Source organism: Canis lupus, chromosome 1 (assembly GCF_011100685.1).
Source record: "Canis lupus familiaris isolate Mischka breed German Shepherd chromosome 1, alternate assembly UU_Cfam_GSD_1.0, whole genome shotgun sequence".
In the NCBI taxonomy this organism is placed as follows: domain Eukaryota; kingdom Metazoa; phylum Chordata; class Mammalia; order Carnivora; family Canidae; genus Canis; species Canis lupus.
In genome coordinates this window covers 6,238,455-6,260,765 of record NC_049222.1, presented here as the reverse complement: position 1 = coordinate 6,260,765, position 22,311 = coordinate 6,238,455, and the positions used below count along the sequence as shown (strand labels likewise).

At 34.9% G+C, this 22,311-nt stretch overlaps 1 protein-coding gene across 10 annotated transcripts in view; it reads right to left on the bottom strand.

Annotated features, from left to right (window-relative positions):
• Positions 1-22,311, bottom strand: part of NETO1 (neuropilin and tolloid like 1) — a 127,075-nt gene that overhangs the window by 5,965 nt on the left and 98,799 nt on the right. For 3 of the 10 annotated variants that reach the window (XR_005353323.1, XM_038525797.1, XM_038525798.1), the window contains exons 8-10: positions 16,374-16,487; positions 10,127-10,685; positions 9,063-9,137 (exon numbers count right to left, since the gene is read on the bottom strand). Coding sequence is in view for 8 of the 10 variants with exons in the window: in XM_038525797.1 (XP_038381725.1) it covers positions 9,077-9,137; positions 10,127-10,685; positions 16,374-16,487 (734 nt within the window). In the remaining 2 variants the exon portion in view is untranslated. Of the gene's footprint in view, positions 1-47; positions 192-4,854; positions 8,338-9,062; positions 9,138-10,126; positions 10,686-16,373; positions 16,488-20,878; positions 21,085-22,311 lie in introns of those variants that run through there. The other 7 variants (XM_038525792.1, XM_038525799.1, XM_038525795.1 and 4 more) reach the window with 6 other exon arrangements.

Below are 22,311 nucleotides of genomic sequence, written 5' to 3'. Positions count from 1 at the left end.
GGAAACAGGAAGCAAAAAGCAAGTAAGTCCCTGAGGTCTTCAGCCGACTCCATCCTTCTCTACTGCCCTCTTAGGAGATCTGGCGGGGACCCTCTGGCAAAGGAAAGGACCAAAGTGCAAAGTCCCAGGCCTGGTGATTCAGAGCCATCAATTGGAAGGTGAGATAGTTTATCTCAGCCACAGGCCCCGTCCTGAAATAAATAGTACTTATTTACAAGAGACTAAAGGATAAGCATCTGGTCAGAAAAGACTTACATACTTTATAAAAATGATAGATAAGTGTTGGTTATAGAAAGGGAGTAGAGAGCATTTTCTCCCAACTGCATTAACAATTTATAAAATACTTTATTAGCAATTAATGACTTAATCATTTTTAACATATAAAGACTGTCTTTTCAGAAAGTTGGACAAGTTTATTGTAAGAAAACGTGTTCATGGGTTACATCTGAACAATGCTGATCTACTTGGAAAAGCTGCGTTTTAAAGAGTGATATTTTTTAAAAGACACTTCCATTCACAGAGTTGGCATATGTGAGAAATTAAAAAATATGAATGGCCCATGGTTCCCAAGTATACTGAATCGATATGTACTTCAAGCAATCCTATTTAAATGTTATTCTAAGTTTTTGTACCTTAAGACTTACCTTTGTTGTTGTTGTTGTTTGTATTTTGTCTCTGCTTGTTTGGAAAACACAACCTGCTAATTAATAATTTTTTAAAAAGCTGGCATGCCAGCAATACCAGTTATAAAATAGCATTGCTTCAGGCATACTTGAGAATATGACTTAGTTCTATAACTTCTAGAAGGAAGGGCTACATAAATAGAGGCCAGGGTGACAAGTTGGGACAGTGCTTCTGTGACAAAGAAATTTAATTATTTCTTAAATGAAATTGTTCTACTCATTTGCTCATTTAACCGACCCACACTGACTGTGCACTTAACAATTATTTTTGAAAGATACCCAGATTGGTCTTATATTTTCTTATATTCTATGGTCTTATATTCTAAAAATCAGAAATTTTCAATTTCATATTATTAATACTAGATCTGTATTGGCTTCTCTTCCAGCATCCTCCTCACTGAGGTCAGATGGTTATAGGCAGTGTCTGACTCTTGTCACCTAACTAATCACTCCATTCCTGCCATTTGGTCCCATCCTTCATAATCCCTCACTCACTGATATCAGTTGATTAGCACCTCTGAAAGGTGAGATCTTTTCCTGAGTTTTCTAAACCTTTGCTAATCACAAATATGGAGCACTCCTGTTTAGTTAGCAGTGACTGATTCACAGATTTATGAAAGTGCTTTAGACTAGAGACATTTTTCCAATTTAGAGTACAAATTACGGTAAAACACAGTGGAAAATCTTCAGCCCCCAGGTTGGTTATCACTGATTTCGTGTCATTGTTGGATACCATTATCTCCAAATCTTTCAGCAACTTTTTCATTAGTGATAGGCTCTCCCTTTCACAGATAAAGCCTTCAAAGCTCAGAGGATTCAAACAGCTTTTTTATTTTTTTAAGAGCACATAAGTAGTATGAAGTGAACCTGAAGTTTGAATTTGAATTCTTCCTGTTGAGCGCACCTGGGTGGTGCCAGGTGCAGATGTTTAAGCATCTGCCTTCGGCTCAGGTCATGACCCCAGGGTCCTGGGATTGAGTGCCACATCGGACTCCCTGCAGAGCCTGCTTCTCCCTCTCCCTCTGCAGCAACCCCTGCTTGTGCTCTCTCTGTCAGATAGATAAATAAAATCTTTCAAAAATAAAAAAATGAATTTTTCCTGTCGAAAAAGGATGCATTATTTTTTAGTACATTATACCACATTTTATAAGTGTGGCTCAGAAACTGTAATTGTCTATGTAACTGTCTATATGCTTGCTTATCCACTATTTATATCATGCAAATTTATATTGAACAATTGTCTAGGATTGAAAACAGGATTTTCTTTCAAGCGTTGGTATTTCTGTGTATATTGATGACTAGGGCTTTTGGAGTCACCTAGGGCCTCTAGAGTTCAGTAAGATAATGCACTAAAATAAGCATCAGAGAAAACGTCATTTTAGTGAATAACAATCAGTGAGTTCTGAAAGTGAGTCATTTCACTGTGAATACAAGAAGACTGGAAATCATTCTTCATTACTGCTCCTTTATAGATGATGTGCTTGTTTCATGCCGATTATAAATGAAGTTTACACATGACTTAAACACTACGTATTCATAAGGATATAAAAATATCTTCCAATACAGTCATTTTATCCTTCAATGATACAGGGTGAAGAGAAGTTGCTATAATATATATTTTTACAGATGAGGAAACACAGAACTATGGAGTTACTATGAATACAAACTGACTTCTTTCAGCAAAACATGCTGTGTTGACTACCAGAGAGTCATATGCACATAGGTAAGTGAGGATCGCTGGCTGATTTGGGCATTAATCAGACTAGGTTTGGTGCCAGATTTATCACTCCCTATTGTGCAGTCTTAGAAAAGTTAATAGAAAACTCTCTTTAATATCTTTGTAAATAAATGGAATAACAACCACAACTGTAACAATGAGTATTGTTATTACTAGTGTTTGAACTTGGTAAGATGATCAATGGAATACTTGACTGTAAAACACACCAAATGGTGTGCAGCACATAGGGCTCAATGGGTTGGTTAGTCAAACATAATCTTAAGAGTTAAAAAAAATACAGCAGAAGATAAACAGAAAAGCAAGACAGATGTTTCTGGATATAACAGTTATTTTTTCTTAGTGTTTTGTTTTGTATTGTTTTAATTTCCTTTACTCATTCCTATCTCAATGGAGAAAACATACTGCCATCAGAAGATTCGACTTAAAGTATAATTCATAAAGCATATCACATTAAGAAACATTAAAATACTGTCCTTATAATAAAATATGAATGCCTTGAGATGAAACTACATGCACTCAGAAATCATGATGCAAATGCCAACCTACTCTTCCAACTATATTTACTATTTCTCCTTTTGTCTACTCCTACTCTTCAGCTAAGTCAAAAAAATATATGGCCTCCCAACTACTCCCTGCTCCAATTTCTCTAGGTGAAAATCTCTCCTTGCTCCAGTATTTGATGATCTCCAACCTTCAAGACCTGCTCAAAAGGACAACTATTCATTAAGCCTTTCTTGATTCCTGAGAAGATATATGTATCCTATATTTATGCTACTGACTTCTTTATTATAAAACATCATCTGGAGGTACTTGTGTAGTGCAGTCAGCTAAGAAGCTGACTTTTGGTTTCAGCTCAGGTCATGACCTTGGGGTTGTGGAAATGAACCCCTCATTGGGCTCTACGCTCAGCTCAGAGTCTGCTTGAGATTCTCTCTCTCTTTCCTTCTGCCTTCTCACCCTGCTCATACACATGCTCTCTCTCAGGTAAATAAATAAAATCTTTTAAAAAATCATTTGCATTGTATTCTCTTGACAACTGAATATATTTTATCTTCCATACAAGATTATGAAGGCGAGAACCATTTAGCTTTTTAACATGAAAAACTTGGCAAATAACTTTGGTCTTCATTTTTTGGATCTAGCTCCTCTAAACACCTTTCATCCTCTGAAGCTCCATAATCCTATTCCCCAAGATTGCTGCCTTTTTTTTTTAACCATCCCCAAAGCATTTAGGAAGAATCCCAGTATATAGATTGTACAGGATCAAAATGACTGGCTATGTTGATATTAAACTTAACTGGTGAGAAAGTGATGAGAAAGTACAAATTTCATAATGTTATGTAATAGAAATGTCTTCTTTTAAGCAATGTATACATTGTGTTTTCTGTTCACTGTTACATTTTGCATCTACATCTGGACCATTAGGAGAGTAAAAAGATAACTTTTCAAAGAATCGATCAATGTAAAATGGCATGCCTCAGACTTTGGAGAGATGGTAGAAAGTTGAGGACAAACAAGAATATTCTGACTGCACATTTCCTAGGAATATAAAGCAGTGTTTTCACTACATAATCGTGCTAGTGCAGAAATAAACAATTTTCTGGAAACCAACCCTAGACCCTTGTAATGACATAAGTCTGAAGTAGGTAGAGTTTATTATTCTTACTCTGAGGAGTTAAAGTCATATTAAGAGGGCATTTACTTCTTTAATAATGCAGAAAGAAGTACAGAACCAGAGGCCTTACCTACACAAAAAAATGATGATGTATTAAGAGTGCCTGACATTGGTCACTCATGTTTGGTATTTCTATGACACCACTGGATTTATTTGAGTGACATTAGTCAGTTAAAGAAATTTGTAGTACAGTTTAAGCAACTCATTAACAAATTAACTAATCAAGATAAATCTGTTAACAAAGGGCCTCAGATTTGTGGAACAAAATTATTTATAAAACCATATTTCTGGCTATTTTTCTGATATATTTTACTTTACTACTTTTTTCCAAACTTTAAGAGAGGAATGGGAAATTTTAATGAAATATGATAAGAGATTTATCATAAATTCAAGGCTTCATTCTTCTATTCTTCATATGTAACAATTTGTTGGCTGGCCCCCCATGCCATGAGTGTAACAGATAGACACAAGCAAAGGGAAGAAAGAACGCAGAAGTAGACATGATATTGAAACTGACTCGCTTCAGTGAAGTTAGAAAAACCTGAAACTTGCTTTTCAAATCATATACATTTAGGATTCAGAGAATTTTAGAGATTTTATTTATTTAACCTCCCTCTAGAGTTGGAATCTGACAGGACTCATTTTCATCATTGAAATATACAAACTTCATAATAAGATAAAATGCTATTAATTATTTTACCACCAAAACATCAATAAATTATTTGCCATTACTTTAATTAAGGTAACAGGAACCAGTATCATATTTTGTCATTTATTATGATATTCTGAGGTCAAGGAAAATCCATTCATGGGATTTTTTTTTAAAAGCTATCAAATTTGAGGAAAACTCAAATTCCTAAGGGAGGAAAAACATAGAAAAAGTTGATGCAACAGCTTATGTGAATATTCATTCAGTTTTTGTCAAAGTCCTAACTTTATTAAACACCAGGAATAACAGTTTATGGAGTCAGACCCACTGAAATATTTTTAGTGGAAAAAAAATGATGCAAAACAGAAAAGTCAACATTTCCAGTGTGGATTGTTCTCCTTCAAAAGTCCGAAGACATTTATCTACAGTTACGTTTATAGCCACATTTTAATTATCTGACCAAATGAAAGTGATTTATGGAAAACCAACATCACATATGTCTACTTTGCAATATGATGCATAGCAATTGCATGTATATAAAATCAGGTACAAAAAATTTTGTTTCCAAATCAGCACACCAACCTTGAATTAGGCAACTGAAATGCACTTGGACAAAAGTAAGAGGCTGAATGCAGGTTTTCACAGGTGTTGCATAGACTCATGATATGTCTCCCAGTTTTTGAAAGTGAATTCAAAAATAAAGAAATAAAAGGAAAACAGCTATTTTCAAATTAACTAACATAGTGTGTAATTATGTTTTTGGAGAACATTTTGTGGAATCAATAAAGCACTTGTGTAAGTCATATTTGAATTCACTTCATCAAAAAATATAATTATTTATTAAAATAAGTTGATTTGAAACATCTTGAACATCTTGAAACATCTCATTCCTTACCTACGATGTGTCTTCCCATTTGAATGTAAATGAAAAGTTGATATTCAGGTGATAGGGTCTGATGTACCAGTAAATAGGAGTTTTTAATATATGGATACATTTCAGTACTGGCTTTTAAAGAGCTTCTTCCAGGGGCCTCCGAGGTATAGTGGAATCCCACACTTTCAAGGTCCTGCATCTAGAGATCTTGAGGGCTAATGTAAGCCATGAGGTCTCTGCCCTGACATCACACTACCTTTCTTTGTGATTCGTCAATGACTGATATTAAATATTTTTAGTATGACCACTGAGGAGACCTAGTCGTCATTTGAAATATTTGTGCTCTCCCCTGGAGCTGTTGTGTATTAAATATACATAAGAAATCCATTTTTATCATTTTGCTTAGTGTGTTTGGATTTTGTTGTTTCATTAGTGGATTTCTAGTGCAAATATCTTTTAAGCAGTGAACCAGCAGATCAGAAGCATCTGCATATTTAGAACTGCCTGTGCACAGCTATAGGGCAAGTGAATGGCAAGTGGTTCACCTCATTTATTTTCCTTTTTTTTCTGTTATAGATAAGTCTTGACATGAATATCATACTTTTTTGAGATTATTCACTCAAATTGTTAAGGGTCCTATGAAGATTTCTACATAGGGAAAGTAAAATATGGCTAATCACTTCAAAAATAATCTGTGGATGCATTACATTTGAATTAAAGGGCATAAAAATTGGCATGCAATTAAATAAATCAGTCAAGTCAAATACTAAAGGCTAAATTATGGCATGAGCAATGTGTATAAATACGTAGCAAAACAATAGAAATAATCTTTCTTTATCATGTTCAATATATTTTTTTCTATTCATCAGTTTATCACATTCATGGAAGTGATTATTTATGAATATCGACTTTTTTTCAAGGTAGATTATTCAGAATTGCTATGATAGTTCTTTAATGTTTCTATCATAAAATTTTATTTTCTTTCCCATTTGTTTTTCTAGCATATATGAAGTTGAATTCCTAACAGAGATGTATGTAAGTAATTCATCTATGGATTCGTAAAGCCTGCTTGAGTCACAAAGTTTTAACTGTGATAGACCGGAGTACTTTATTATTTGAAGGACAGACTTCTGTAGAATTCAGCAGTTTTGGAGATGTTGGTAAGCAGATTTATAGTAATTCTGACTTTTAAAATTTATTTTCTAAGAATACACATTGAATATTTAAAAAGTATCCATTTATTAAATCAAACTTTCGAGAGTGTGTATATGATTCAATGGCAATCAAATGTAGTATATGATTTTACTTTATTTATATTAAACACATCATGATTAGTAAGCTTTCAGGTATTATATGTGCACCTGAGTATGAGAACAACCCAGAATGGTATAATTTGGGTCATAAAAGGGCCTGTGATTTTAAAGCATTTAAAAAGATTTTCCTATTCTAAAAGGAGAACATATTCCATAAAATTTGAGAGATCAAATTTAGAGAAGTAAGCCTCAATACTAAAAGACATCCTAGAGCCTAACAGGTAGAAAGAGTTGATATAAAGTGTGCACTTATGTAAGTCAGTTTTTATCACTCTAATAGAAGAAAACATTTTTCTTAACTCAAGTTAGGAAATATTATACATTTTTATATATCTTTATATAAAAAGTTACAAGTAGCAAGCATATGACACAAAGAAATGGAAGCGTAACAGCAGTTTTCGAGAATGCATGCTTTTTACAATGTGTCTAATAAAAAGGATATTTTTCCAACTCAAATATCGAGTATTGACATGCAGGGTATTTTCTCAAACTCTCAATTCAGTCATATTGCTAAGTGCTTAATCAAAAAACATTTCTATTGATGGGTATGAATGGTAAAATACCTGATTTCAAAAACTCTTTCTGAAACTTAGTATCTTCCTTTGATAGAAAACAAAAAAGGAAATTGGGAGGGGGGAACATTTGGGAAAGAACCCCCAAAAATGAGATGTTTCTTATTGCAATCTTGTTATTTTTACTCATGACTTTTGGCTGCATTTAATCATAATACAACAACAGATGTTTATAGTCCATAAAACTCTAGCTGGTGCTTCCATGGTCCATATTTTCACTTCTTAACTGTAGCATGTTCAAAATCCCTCAGGAACGCACTATTTTCAAGCAGTCTATCTAATGAAAACAACGTACATGTAACACAAAGTTCATCCAAAATCGTGTTGTTCACATATCACACAACGTACAATTATATAACAAGGACATGAAACAACATAGAAACAAAGTGAAACTAACAGTAAAAATAAAAGTTGGGATAGTCTTAATCAGGAACTAATTTCTTCTTCAAGTTTCCAGTAAATCTCAAAATGTATTTAAAAACTAAGGAGCACTTGGTGGCCAGCAACCAAATTACGAAATGAACATATCATTGTGCAGCGGGGATGTCTTGCCGAAGGAATAACAAATGTCTGGAATTCTTAAGTTTGGATAAAGGCAGTGGAATGAATTTAGAAATATGTCCACTTTTCACAATTCACTATAGAATTTTCGTTTCACAGTCCCCATGTTTGTATAAATAGTTCTTCTCTGAAAATAAAACACAGTTAAAACATTTTCTCCCAATGAAAAATGCATACAAATACACCAATTTATTAAGGTAAGATAGAGCATGGAAATGCATTCCCCTAATTCAAGAATAGTTGATAGGCTTGAAGTGTTTTGAAGAGTTTAGCTGTCAAGCAAATTTAATTGGAGACAAATTAGTCTAATATAGATATAGATTATCAAGTGCTAAAAATAAAAGCTCTTACGGTATTTGATCACAAAATAGATGTACACATAGACAACTAGTATTTATGGAACATTTTACATTGTTAAGCATTCAAATTTGATATCAGAATTTGGCATAACATGCTGCATATAATCTTGATGAAATAAGCTACATATTCATGCAAAAATAAGAGTGCACAGATTGCATAAGTACCACGAAATACTTAGTATATGAGTCTGATTAGAATATTGCCAAATTAAATAAGAAAATTACCAGCTTTATATGTTGACTTCAGTTATATTGAGACAATATTCCATTGTTTTTGTTTTGAAAAACTTGCATTTCTTCTGATATTTTTGAAACAAGTTTACTAGTTTTTCTCGATTTTAACCTTAAATCATGTAAAAATTAACTTGCTAATTTAACATCCTCTTTTACTAACATTGTAGTACAATGCCTGATGGTAAGAATATGAACATTTACTTTAAAGATATGTATACTAAAAATCATCACTCCATCAGCATTGAATCCAGTATATTTCTGGTTATGAAATATTATGAAACACTTATCTCAAGAAATAATGAATAAATAGCACATTCTCTAAAAAATCTACAAGACAGTTGCAACAAAACAAAACAAAACAGAATACAACAAGGTGGGAGAAAGAACCAAGGGCATTCGCTTACCTTGAATTTTCTTTTTAGACCCTAGTTGTGTTGTATTCAGATTCATGTTTGCTTAGAGACCCAATGAGGCAGAACCTGGAATGTTATGGCTATTTCATTCAACAAAGTAATATTTGCACAAAAAATAAATATGCATACAAGTATTTACTTAAAAGCATTCCTAAAAATTCATGAAACTAAGGAAATAGATTTGTTCCATCAGCATGCAAAAATATTAAATCAACTAAAAATATTTTAAGTTTTGAGGATGCATAATGAATTGAGAAAGTATGTCCATATATAAAACAAACTAAATGCTAGTAAACATGCAAAACAGAACATATGGATTTGGGGATCTAAAATTGATTTTTTTCTAAACTAAATTTTCTTCCCCCAAAATTTTTACCAATTTTAGGGCTAATAATACAATACAGATAATATTATCTTTATATTAAAAAGAAAATGAATCAATTTTTTCTATTTTTTCTACATTTAAATATAAATGTTTAGTATTTTAGCATACCATACTATCATATGCAATTTGTAATATAAGTATTATGTGATATGTGGAAAACAGGATTTCAGTATTTTCACTTTCGTAAAAAAATATAATACATTATATTGCAAAATATGTTATTTTTACATTAAAATTATTCAACAAGATGGCTTAACCATCTTGGTAAGGCAGTTATTTTCAACTATCATTTCATATCTGAAAGTATATTATTGATGAGAGCAAAATTCATGACTATGTGGAAGGAAGCAAATTAGCAATACAAATTTATAATATAAATTAAAACCATAATTTTCATAGAAATAAATATCATGTGTGTGTAGAAATAAATGATCTTTGGCATGTGTGTGTGCTCACACACCCACACACACACCTAGGTACACAAACAGGGTTTAGGAAGGATATGGATCACACTGGAACGGAAAAAAGTGGGGAAAAACTTGAGACACTATGATTTAAATCATTAATAAAAAGAGAAACTGAAATATGAAGCTCAAATAGAACACAATTATTCTGGAGGCATTTCAGTCCTCAGGTTATAGGTGTCATCAAAAAATCTATTGATACTGACCGCTGGACGGCTTTGTCGTGTCGGGACAGCCTGTGACTTGTCGTTGGCACCTCCTCGATCTCATCGATGTCACAGGCATCTGCGGCATCTTGCGAGTAGTTGTGTTTCATGACGAGGATGTTTCTTCTGTTCATGGGCGGGATGAGGGGTTTGACGGGCTGCGGGGGCATCTCTGTCAGTACAGAAGCATCTCTCGTGCTGAGGTTACTGCGGCTGCCTTTCGTACTGGACACTTGGGACCCACAGTGATGGTCGTGAACGCACTTAGAAGAGGACCTCCGCAGTTTATGATAGTTCTCAAAGTCATCGGCCACATCCGCAAAGTCAGCGGTAGCTCCTGTCCCTCTGAGAGTACATAACTCATAATGAGGAGGTTCAAACACCTCCTGGAAAACTGTCTGGTCAAAGTCTGATTTCCTTTGGACATATTTTTTACGAGGCTGTTTGATCTGCACAATGACAGAAATGATAATAAGGATGATCACAATGCAGGAAGTCACGCCAATGACAGTCCCACTGGTGTTGGTGAGCTGGTCCAGCAGGCTGGCTTTCCTCTTCTCTACAGGTCGAGGGGAGTGAAAACAACAAACAAAACAAGAAACAATCCACCACGCATTAATATGGTAGTCAAAGCACCTACAAAGAAGTACACTGAGCACAGAATTTTTATAGGCTTATAGTTACATGAAAAAATATTTAAAATGAAACAAGAAGCTTCCCTTTCCACAAGGGCCCCATCTTCTAGCCTTAGAGACAGACCTCCCGTTGCCCAGCATCCCTACTTTAAACATACATTTGGAGAAGATCTTACAAGACCTGTTAGCATGACATTTGGGAATCAAGTAGTTACATTAAAAACAATAAATCATTTTTCTTCTCGTAGGTATAAGGAAACATCTCAAACTCTACGAGTGGGAACATGACCCTACCTATATTGTTCTGAGTTTATTCCAGACATAAATAACTGAACTCAAAGTAACACCAATTTCTGAGACCAAAAGGTAATTAAATTTCATGACAGATACTTCTGGAATGGTGGCATGAGTCTGTCTGTGGGCCTTTTCCCCAGTGAAACAACCACAACTGGGAAAAATTATTAAAAAAATATATAGTTTCTGGAGATTGTCCTAATGGAAACAGCAAATGCAAGTACATTTATTCAAGAAAATTTATGGAATTTCATTAAGAACAGTGAGAGTCTGTCCTTTAAACCTGTTCCCCCACCCCCACTCCAACTGGCCATGATGGAAGCTTACTTAGGGACTTAGGGAGGTTTCAGGCAACAGCATAGTGCTTCCTCTCCCTAATACTCCCCACCTACAGCTACAGTATCTCCCCGAGAGGAGCAAGCCACAAGCATTTCTCCCCAACCCCTGAATCCATAGTGCAGGTAGGTACTCTATTCTAGGCAGGAGAGGCTGAGTTATCAAGGGCTCTATTTCTCCTCCCAGCCCCATTGGTAGGATGGAAGCTCTACACTGGGTGCAACAGGCTGAGGATGTGTGTCTCTGGTCATACTCCCCCAAGCTCACTCATAGAATCTATCTGCCTAGAGAGGCAATCTGAGAAGCCCAAAGGTCACCATCCTCACCAGTACTCTATTCATGAAGTAGGGGTGTTCCTCTGAGAGAAGTTGGTCACTGTTCCTGCCTCCTTTCAACACCCTGAGCAGTAATGCAGAAGTTCTACCCAGGAAGAGAGGCAGGCCACAAGAGCAGAGAGCACTCTAGCTTTCCCCAAGGAAAGTTTTTTTTTTTTTTTTTTTTTTGAAATAGTGTGGTAAAGTTCAAGCGTAGAAATCTAAAACAAAGTCAAACAAAACAAAAACCCAGACATTCTTCTGGTAATCGATTAAAAGCAGACTGGCAAGCTCCTTGGTAGCAACAAACCAGACCCAAGAACAAGTAGAAGCTTAACATAAAATACCAGGAAAATATCAGGTATTAAAAAAAAAAGAAGAAGAAGCCTCCTAGTTTAGAACAAATCATAAAGGCTGGACTCAAAGACTAACCCCCAGTGGAATTGAATTTAATTGGATCAAACCTTGGAATAATTTATACTCCTGGGAACTGTCCAAAATCACAGAACACTCATTCAGCAATTAGTGGAGACTAATAGCTGGGTATGATACCGACAAAGACAGATAAACAGAACAGAGAAAGGATGGTCAGAGAGCGCCTTACTGAACCATGATTATCTGAGACTATGGTATGTGCATCTATGGCATGATCTCCCTACAGCAACATCAGGCACAGACGTCAATGAAGCAGATCAGCCCTGTCTATCCCTATAAACACATAAACAAGAAAACGATAGGAGCATCAAGCCCTGGGGAGAGAGGAATCAATATCCAGAATTGCTACAATACATTATCTAACATGAAGTTTCCAAAAAAAATATCACAAAGCATGTAAAAACAACAACAACAACAACAAGAGAATGCAATCCACACACAGGGGAGAGGAAAGCCTGCAGAGGGCCAGATCAGATTTAGATAAGGATTTCAAAGCAACTGTGATAAATATGTTCAAGGAACTAAAGGGAGCAATGATTAAAGAAGTAAAGAAAAAGAAGAGGATAAGACTTCCTCACATGCGGAACAGCAATGAAGAAATAGAAATTACGAAGCAGAAAAAAGTGAAAAATCTAGAGTTGGACAACATAGTTACTGAAACAAAAACTTCACTTGAGTGACTCAGCAGTACATTTCATCTGGAAGAGGAAAGTATCAGCAAACTTGCAAAGAGATGAGGGAACATTATGCAATTGAAAGGAGATTAAGAAAAAAAGATGCAGAAAAATGAACAGAGCCTCAGGAAAATGAGGGAAACCATCAACAGCACCAACTTAATGGATGAGTAGAAAGAGTGAAAGTAAAAGGAAAAGATTCAATAAATAAATCAATAAAAGGTGAAAACTTCCCAAATTTGAGGAACAAATTCACATTCAAGAATTTCAACAAATTCCAAATTAAGATAAATGAAATGATAAGCACACTCTGACATAGAAGATTAAAAATGTTGCAAAAAACAAAAAATCTTGAAAGCAACAAGGGAAAAACAACTCCTCACCTAGAAAGGAACCCAATCAGATTAACAGCTGATATATCATTAGAAATTTTGGAGGCCAGAAGACAGAGGCATGACATATTCAAAATGCTGCCGGCAAAACAAAAAACAAAAAACAAAACTCATTGATCAAAAACCTAATATCCAGTATGACTAACTTTCAAAAATGGGGCTGAAATAGACTTTTCCAGATAAACAAAAATAAAGGTAATTTAATGCTGAAAGAAATGCCTTAAAAGAAATATTAAAGGAAATTCTTGGTATTGAAAGTAAGTGACTTCAGACAGTAATTCAAACCCAAATGAAAAAATTAAATGGACAGTAAATTAAAGAGGCAAATAAATATTGCCAATAAAGGCAATTATATACATAATTACAAAGGACTGTATAGTTGTATATAACTTCTGCATTCTTCTCTTAACTTTTTAAAAAGAATAATGTCATATGTATAAAATTGTATTGTTGGGCCTATAACTTAAAGAAATATTATATATTTGTAATTAACATTATAAGTGAGGTAGGTAGGAGCAAAACTGTCCCGGAATAAGGAAGTGACATCAGATGGTAATGTGAATCCACAGAAATAAAGGAAGAAAATCAGAAATGGTAAAGAAGAAGGGTTATATAAGGAACTATATGAGTATACACTTGCTATAAAATTATGTAAAGTAATAATTACAGCAATGTATTCTTTGATTTATAACAACTATAAAAATAATGTGTATGAAAGTAATAGGTAAGAAGAAAGAACAGAGCTATATTAAATAATGTCACTGAGATTAAATTAGAATAAAACTAAAATACATTTTGAGAAGTTAGGCTGTACGTTGTAAGCCCTAAAATAATCACTAAGAAAATAACTCAAAAAATACATTAAAAAGGAATTGAAATGTTACAGAAGAATGTATTCACTCAGTGCAGAAGAGACCAATAAAGGAAGAAAAGAGGGACAAAAATACATGGGACATAGAGGGGGGAAAGAAGTAAAGTGGCAGATATAAATCCAACTATACATCAATACCAGCATTAAATATGAGTGGATTAAACACTCCAATGAAAAGGCAAATATTTCCAGAATGAATCCAAAAAGAAGACCCAACTATACACTGTCTATAGAAGATATACTTTATATCCAAAGATACAGGTGGACTGAAAACAAAAGGATGGAAAAAGATTGGGCATACAAACTTCATTTATAAGAAAGCAGAATGGATGTGCTAGTATTAAGCAAAATACTTTAAAGCAAAAAGTTATCAAAAATAAGAAGATAGTTTTATAATGATCAATAAGAGGGCCAATCAGGAAAATACAACAATTTTAAACATATATGAACCTAGCAATTAAGCTCAAAAATACAGAAATTGAAAATTTTTCAGAAGTGAAGCAGAAAATTCAACCATAATGTTGGAGACTTCAATAGGTACTTTGAGAAATAGATAAAACAAGGTAGAAAATGGAAACAGAAATAGAAGACTTGAATAATGCTGTAAACCTACATCTCTAGAACAATCCACCTAACAATGGCAACATACACTCTTTTCAAGGACACATGGGACATTTTTTAGGACACACCATTTGTTGGTTGATGGAACTAACTCCAATAAATTATAGGCATACCTCATTTTATTGCACTTCACCTTGTTGCACTCCACAAATATTGTGGTTTTTTTTTTTAATTGAAGTTTTGTGACATTGAGCAAGTCTACCAGCACCCTTTTTCCAACAGCATTTGCTCACTTTGTGTCTCTGTGTCACATTTTGATAATTCTTACAATATTCCAAACTTTTTCATCATTATTGTATTTGTTATGGTGACCTGTGATCAGAGATTTTGCTGACAGGGTTCATGATGGTTAGCACTTTTTAGCAATAAGTATTTTCTTAATTAAACTATATAGTACATTGCTTCTATAGACATACTGCTATCACACCCTTAACAGACTGCAGTATAGTATAAACAACTTTTATATCCATTAGGAAACCAAAACATTCATTTGACTTGACTTATTGCAATAATTCCTTTATTGTGATGGTCTGGAACTGAACCTACATTGTCTCTGAGATGAGCCTGTCACAATTAATAGAAATGGTAAAAGTGTGTTTCCCTCTCAAAAGAGAATGAACTAGAAAACAAAATACCGGTCTTGCCATCTAGAGAAGATAAACATGGAAGCTCATAATGCATATCCATTCATATTCTCGTCACTCCTCTCTCATGTCAAATAGTCCTTATATATGTGGGAACAAATCCCATTGGGCAAATAAAGCTTATGACTATCAATCATTTACAGTACCCATTTAAGATTCTACTACACAAATTAATTTCCCATCCATTCAGAAGTAGTTCCTTGAATAATCACCTACACCTCCCCCACCATCAAGGCAATTGAGGCTGCATATGCCTTTCTCCTTGACTGTGAACCATGGCTGCTGTGTCAATGCTTCTCTGCTTTTATCCACAGAAAACATGTTAATAGATAATACTGGTCTTTATGCATGAAAGAGTTTATTGCCTGTTCCTTTCTGCTTGTAAATCAGTTAATATTGAATCTGAATAAAAGAATATGCCTGGCATTTTCACCTTAACTAAAACATACAACATTCATAACTGAGCCAAGGATTGCTATCTACGTAAACAAACCTTTGTGTCCAGGCTAGGAAAGGGAGCAGGGGCATCAGAAGCTGTTTTCACTGGAAAGGAAGAAAAGTATTTTGATACCAAAACTGAAGTCAAGTTAATTGGCTGGAAGTACCTGAAAGCACAAATGTTCCTTCAATGTGCTTCTAGGGCATGCGCATGTTGTCCAGTGAAGATAGACTGGGATAAATGAGAGCGGCTGGCACAGAGGAAGGGCTATGTTTTTCCCACCAGGTCTGATGGGAAAAACACAGGGCACTAAAAGCTTCGCTTCCTCTCCACGGCTCGGCAGGCTCTACTCAGATGTCTTTAATGAGCATTCAAGTGCTAAAGGTTCTCTACTGTGCATTAATGAATGAGCAAACTTCTGGTAAAAGCAAAGAAAAACGTTTACAAATGAATTATAAAATATACAAGAGGCTCAAAAAAGCCCATATACAAGTCCAATTGTAAGTCTGTCTGATACATCTCCACGTTGTAATAAACTCCTTCCCACTCTATAGGCAGAGGATTTTTGCAAATGTTAAGGTCTGATCATTACCTTTACAATGATTTTCGTCCCAAGGATACACACAGTTCTGGAGTCCATTGCAGACCAGCGTATTGTTGATGCACATGTTACTATGGCAGAAGAATGTATTGCCTTCACAGGGAGCTAAAAAAATAAGAAGAAAATAAAAACAAAGAAAAAAGTTAGAACTGATCTTCAGTAGGAAATCACTCATATCACAAATCTAAAAACAAAAAGATTAGAATGATAATTTGCCATCAAATTGAGATAAATGATGCGACATTCCATTCTCAGAAGTGTTGCCATGGTGGTAATTATTTCTTGTGTTGCTAACAGAGCTGGCACTTCTCTAGATGTGCTCAGTTTGTAAAACTGGCACAGGAGGGTTTCCATCATAAAAATGAAGTACATTATCTATATGGGTTCTTTTTTAATTTTTTTGACTCAGTGCATTCATTTAACAAAAATTTAATGCCTGCTACACACATAACTCTATGATTTACACTGAAATTCTATCTGTACAAATTTAGTTGTTCAGTGCAAAAGTCTTAATTAGATTTACACTGAAATTCTATCTGTACAAATTGAGTTGTTCAGTGCAAAAAGTCTTAATTACGGGTGCCTGAGTGGCTGAGCATCTGCCTTTGGCTCAGAGCACGATCCTGGGGTCCGGGGATCAAGTCTCGAATCAGGCTCCCTACAGGGAGCCTGCTTCCCCCTCTGCCTATGTCTCTGCCTCTGTGTGTCATCAGTGAATAAATAATTTTTTAAAAAACTTTTTTAAAAAGTCTTAATTAGCACTGAAATAATTTTGTAGAGCACAGGCTTACAAAATACTAATGAAAAATATATATTAAACAAATCCTTACAACATTATTGAAGCATAGGAACAGAACAAAGAATGTCATGGAAATTCAGGACAAGGGAAAATCCTGAACATAAGGGAAGTATATATTATCATCAACATTACACATATATATGGGGATGAAATTAGCCTACTTTGCATGTATTTCACACATTCTAGTAACTTTAGGTACAGTGGTCCATGATTTCCAGATCATAGTGTACATTCAGGGTGCTGGGAGGTAAAGTAAGAACCTACAGAATGAATCCAATACATAGATATGAGAAATGATGACGAGTTTAATATAGCAAATTATAACATTAGATAGGACTTCAGTATTAGGAAAATCTGTTTCTTTCATTATCAGAGTAACAGGATATTTAGAATAATCTAAATCCATGTGGTAATACCACATTAGGGATTATAGTTTATGAACCATGCTTTAAAGCTAACTTTTGTTTTAACCTTCATAATGATCCCACTTGTCATAAAATGTAATATTAGTGTTTCACTTTTTTTCTCAATAATAGTTCTAAAACCCTTTTAAGGATAGCACTCTAGAAGAAACATATTAGATACAAAACACATAATTTGGTCAATCGATCAGTGAAGATTAATGATCAGTACTATCTAAATGCCCATCAAGTTGTAATGACTTTTTCACTTTCAAGACTATATATCACGAGTATTTTAGAAAGTTACCTTCTTTAAATGTATTTGCTATATTAACCAAAGTGTCAGGCAAATAATTTGCACAAGGCAACTTAGTATATTTTAACACTCCTAGAGAAATCCTAACTACAATAACAAAAACAAAAACAAAAACACTTGAGTCTTGAAAATAAAAAATATGGCAAAGATACAGTAGCCCAAGCAAAAATGATTCCTTCTGACTCTCCATAACCTTCCCTGCCACCCCCTTCACAGGAAAACAATTTCTTCTTCCCATGGCTTTGTTTGACTTTAGGTCCCTGACTAAAGATTAAAATCTTTAAGATGTGGTAGTCACTTTGAGAACAAACATAGAGTAGAAAATACTCAGTAGTCATTTTGAAAAGAAAGTATCATGCTTAACATGGGCTTGTGACTTGTTAAGCATCATATAAGCCTTTTATAATGTAAAATTTAATGATCTGATACATGATTGCAAAAATCTGCTCTTTAGTAAGGAACTAAATTTAAATTTCTGTAGTCAACCATAATGGCTTTTGCAGAACTGATATGGTCTGTTAAGCAGATAATGAATGTTGTCAAAATGTGTACACAGAACAAGAAGTTCTCTACAAATGGAGTGGCTGCAAAATGTCTTAGTAAAGAAAAAAGAAAAAAACTGTAAAAAGTACATATGCACTAATAAATTGGTGGTTCTGAAAATACAGTTATCCATCAAGTAAAAAATACCTTTAAGAGAGCATTATTTATTGCCTTTCCAGAATGAGTTGGAAAGATTGCTACAATTACTATTAAGTAGGATGGTTAGTTTTAACAATTTTAAGTATATAAATAAAAATGACATTGCATTCTGTAATGGAATGGAATACAATAGAATACTGGTAAGAGCACTGGAACTTGAATTCTCAATTCTCCAAATGGGATTTTATTTCTAGTTCTGCTGCTTTGTGGTTGTGAACATGTTTCCTAAACTACAAATCAGTGTGTCAGTGTCAGCGATCATTACGTATTGGTGGTTTGACTGGTAACAGAACAGGTAATCCAGGACTGTCAACAAATCACATTCCTGACACGCTTCTTCACATCAGATGAGGAGGCAAATGTGCCAGGTAACTGGAATCATCTCACTTTTTAAAATTATTATTATTCCAAGTATTATCTTTTTCTTCTTACTTTTGCCAGAATTTACAGAATTGCTATGCAAACAACAAACAAAAATGAACAAGCAAATATTGCAATGGCTCAGAAACAAATATCTAACAATTTATATTGGGTTTTGAATGTTCTTGCTATTGTATGTCTGAGTATTTCTCTCATATCAATGCAGACAGGCAAATGGTTCATTAAAGATTCTTATTTCTGTCTCCTGCTGAAAAGATGAAATGGCACCCTCCTGCCTCCCAGAGCAAGCTACATTCTTATTGTACTTTCAAGGATGTCTGGACCCACTATACATACTGACATTATTCCCCATGATCCTCAGCACATTCCTGAAATCTGTGGCTCAGGGCAAACACTCTTTCCCCTCTCTCTTCCTGCAATATCCATTCTTCACTCTACTATCCAAATCATATCAGCATGGTATTATCTGTACAGTGTTGAAATATTATTCCAAGCTACCAGGAAAATTATTTTTCTTATATCCTATTATACTCATAATTTTAAAAAGAGCTTAACACTTAGCATATGCTTATCATCTTTCCCCATGTGTTCCTCAAGGAAAAGGGTATGCCTCCTAAAAATGTTCATTTTTCATCTTATATAGTTTAACATTTCTAGGCTTATGGTGAATATTCGACAGATATTTTTAATTGATTAATGTTCCTGAGCAAAATGTTAACTCTGGGGGTGCCTAGATGGGTCAGTCAGTTAAGCATCTGACTCTTGATGTGGGCTCAGGTCATGATCTCAGGATCATGGGATTGAGCCCTGTGTTGAGCTCCATGCTCAGCGTGGAGTCTGCTTGTCCCTCTCCCTCTGCTCCTCCTCCTGCTCACTCACTCACTCAATCTCAAATAAAATCTTAAAAAAAGAAAAAAAAGAACAGATGAACTCTGGTCAGGGTGCATGCATACCTGAATATCCCAGAAAGCAAGAGACTCTAACAGGTGTGTTTATTAATGGAGATCTAACCTTCAGTGCTATGGTCTTCAGGTATAATCCAATTTGTGATATTCTCAGAAACTATACCTCACCATCATTTCCTCAGCAATCTTACAATGGCAGAGAAGGACACATTCTACCAGTTTGTGGAGGACTTGTTCTACTTAGAAATTCAATATACATTGTTAAAAGCTCTTGCCTCTTAAAAATCAGCTTCTTCATTTCCTAAAATTACGTGGATGGAATTCAAGTAAGGGTAAGATTTACTCATAATAACATGGTGGCCAAGGAAGCTATACTCACAGTTCAGAGTACTTCACACTCTAGTTCCCAATATCAAAAGTCTACTTATTTCCAGAAGGAGGTTTTCTGTTATTATCAAAATAGCAAAAAAAATAGCTTCATATTGGCTTTTAAAAAGCTAACTATATAGAAGAAACTATTTTCATGGCTTTTTGCCTCTGAACTCATTTTTTTTTTTTTTGAGAGAAAGAGAATGAACGAGACAATCAAAGGAATCTCAAGCAGACTCCCCACTGAGCAAGGAGCCCGATGTGGGGCTCGATCTCACAACCCTGAGATCATGACCTGAGCCAAAATCAAGTCAGATGCTTAACTGACTGAGCACCCAGACGGCCCATTGCTGAACTATTATAAAGTGTACTGAAATATCCGGAGTGCAGCTATTGCGATCTTGCTTTGGTGGGAGAGCTGACAATGTTAAGTATTTCTTTTTAAGAAAAAGACAGAAACTGAATGTAGTAAAATAATCTACTCAGCCAAAAGAAGGTCATGTGTACAAACACTGCATTGCTCTTGATTTAAATCATTCGGGTAACAAAGAAAATGGATATTCTAACATCACATAATGGGTCTTACCTCACCATTCCCACCTCCCTCCTCCACCAATACATACCCTTTCGGGCAAAGCATTATATTTTTGGGTTATGTGAAAGACTGCATATTAGAATGAAGCTTCATGTGTGTTTCTCCAGACACTTCATCCCGGGACGGCAGAGTCCTGACAACACTCCTGGGGGCAGAGCTGCATCTCGGCTGCAAGGATTGATAATCCCTAAGGAGAGACGGCTCCTTCCATGAACACTTACTCAGTTATCACATCTGTAAAATGGGGATAAGGATCATACTTACCTAAGTGATTTCATAATGCCAACAGCTTAGGAGAGTACCAGCCTGTGGATGCAAGCATTACAGCTGTAACCACAAACTGTTCCAGAAGGCAAGCATTGCTCAGGGGCCATGGATTCAAGATGTCTGGGACTGAAACCTGGATCCATGATGTCCAGATTGTGTGAACTTGAGCCAACATTCCTTAAAATGCCCCAGCTTCCATTACACGTGTGTAAGGTGGGGGCTCATCTTGACTACCACATACGGTTGTGGGAATTAAATGTCATCAGTCTTTAAAAATTGTAACCGATATTGTCCAATGGTATAGGATAGATGCACATTAGCTGGTTTTGAATTATGATAATAATTACCAAAAATTAAATCAATAAATGAAATGTACAACATTAAGCAGATAGAGGATACAAAAGTGATGTGAATTAATATTAAATTCCCTGATTTGTAAACTGAGGAAAGTCATTCACAGATCTCTCGTCAGCACTAAATGAGAACGCAGACCTGAAATTCATACATTATAGCATGCAATAAACGGTGTCTAAAATGATGAGTTATACACATAGGTGTCTACTCTCTTGTGTAACAACAAGCACTGATGTTCTTTAGCTAGTACAACCTTGTAAGAGAAATAATGCAATTAAGTGGGTTTCAGCACATAGATATATAAGCTGTTATATCTCAGGGTAATATTTTAAATGTCTATCAGTTCATGGGAACCAACCAGTCGGAGCAGACGGATGCTGACCGTTACGCCACACCAGGGCGCTCCACCACAGCCAGGTCTATAGCCACTTTAAGAAATTGTAAAATAAAATTATGTATCACGAGACATCTTTTTCTCAAAAATGTCTGGGGAATATTTATCTTAGTAGCGTCTCTCGCATATCTTTCTCCAAGCTGTTATTTCCTACAACACCCATCATTCATCTCATAAAAATCCAATCACAAGTGCTAAGCAGACAACTCCCTTCTAGGAGTCAAAAAGTGGTTTTAAGTTATTTCTAAAAAAAAAAAAAATCTAATATTACACAAAGTAGCACCATGATAGATAATACAAATAATTAACTTCGCAACTTGCAGAAATTCAGGTGTTTATCCCTCTTCCACCTTGAAAGTAATTATATGAATTTAGCAATATATTTAAATGTGAAAACAGTCACTAATATACCAGAGACTTGAATCTCTGAGTTCTTTGATTCCATA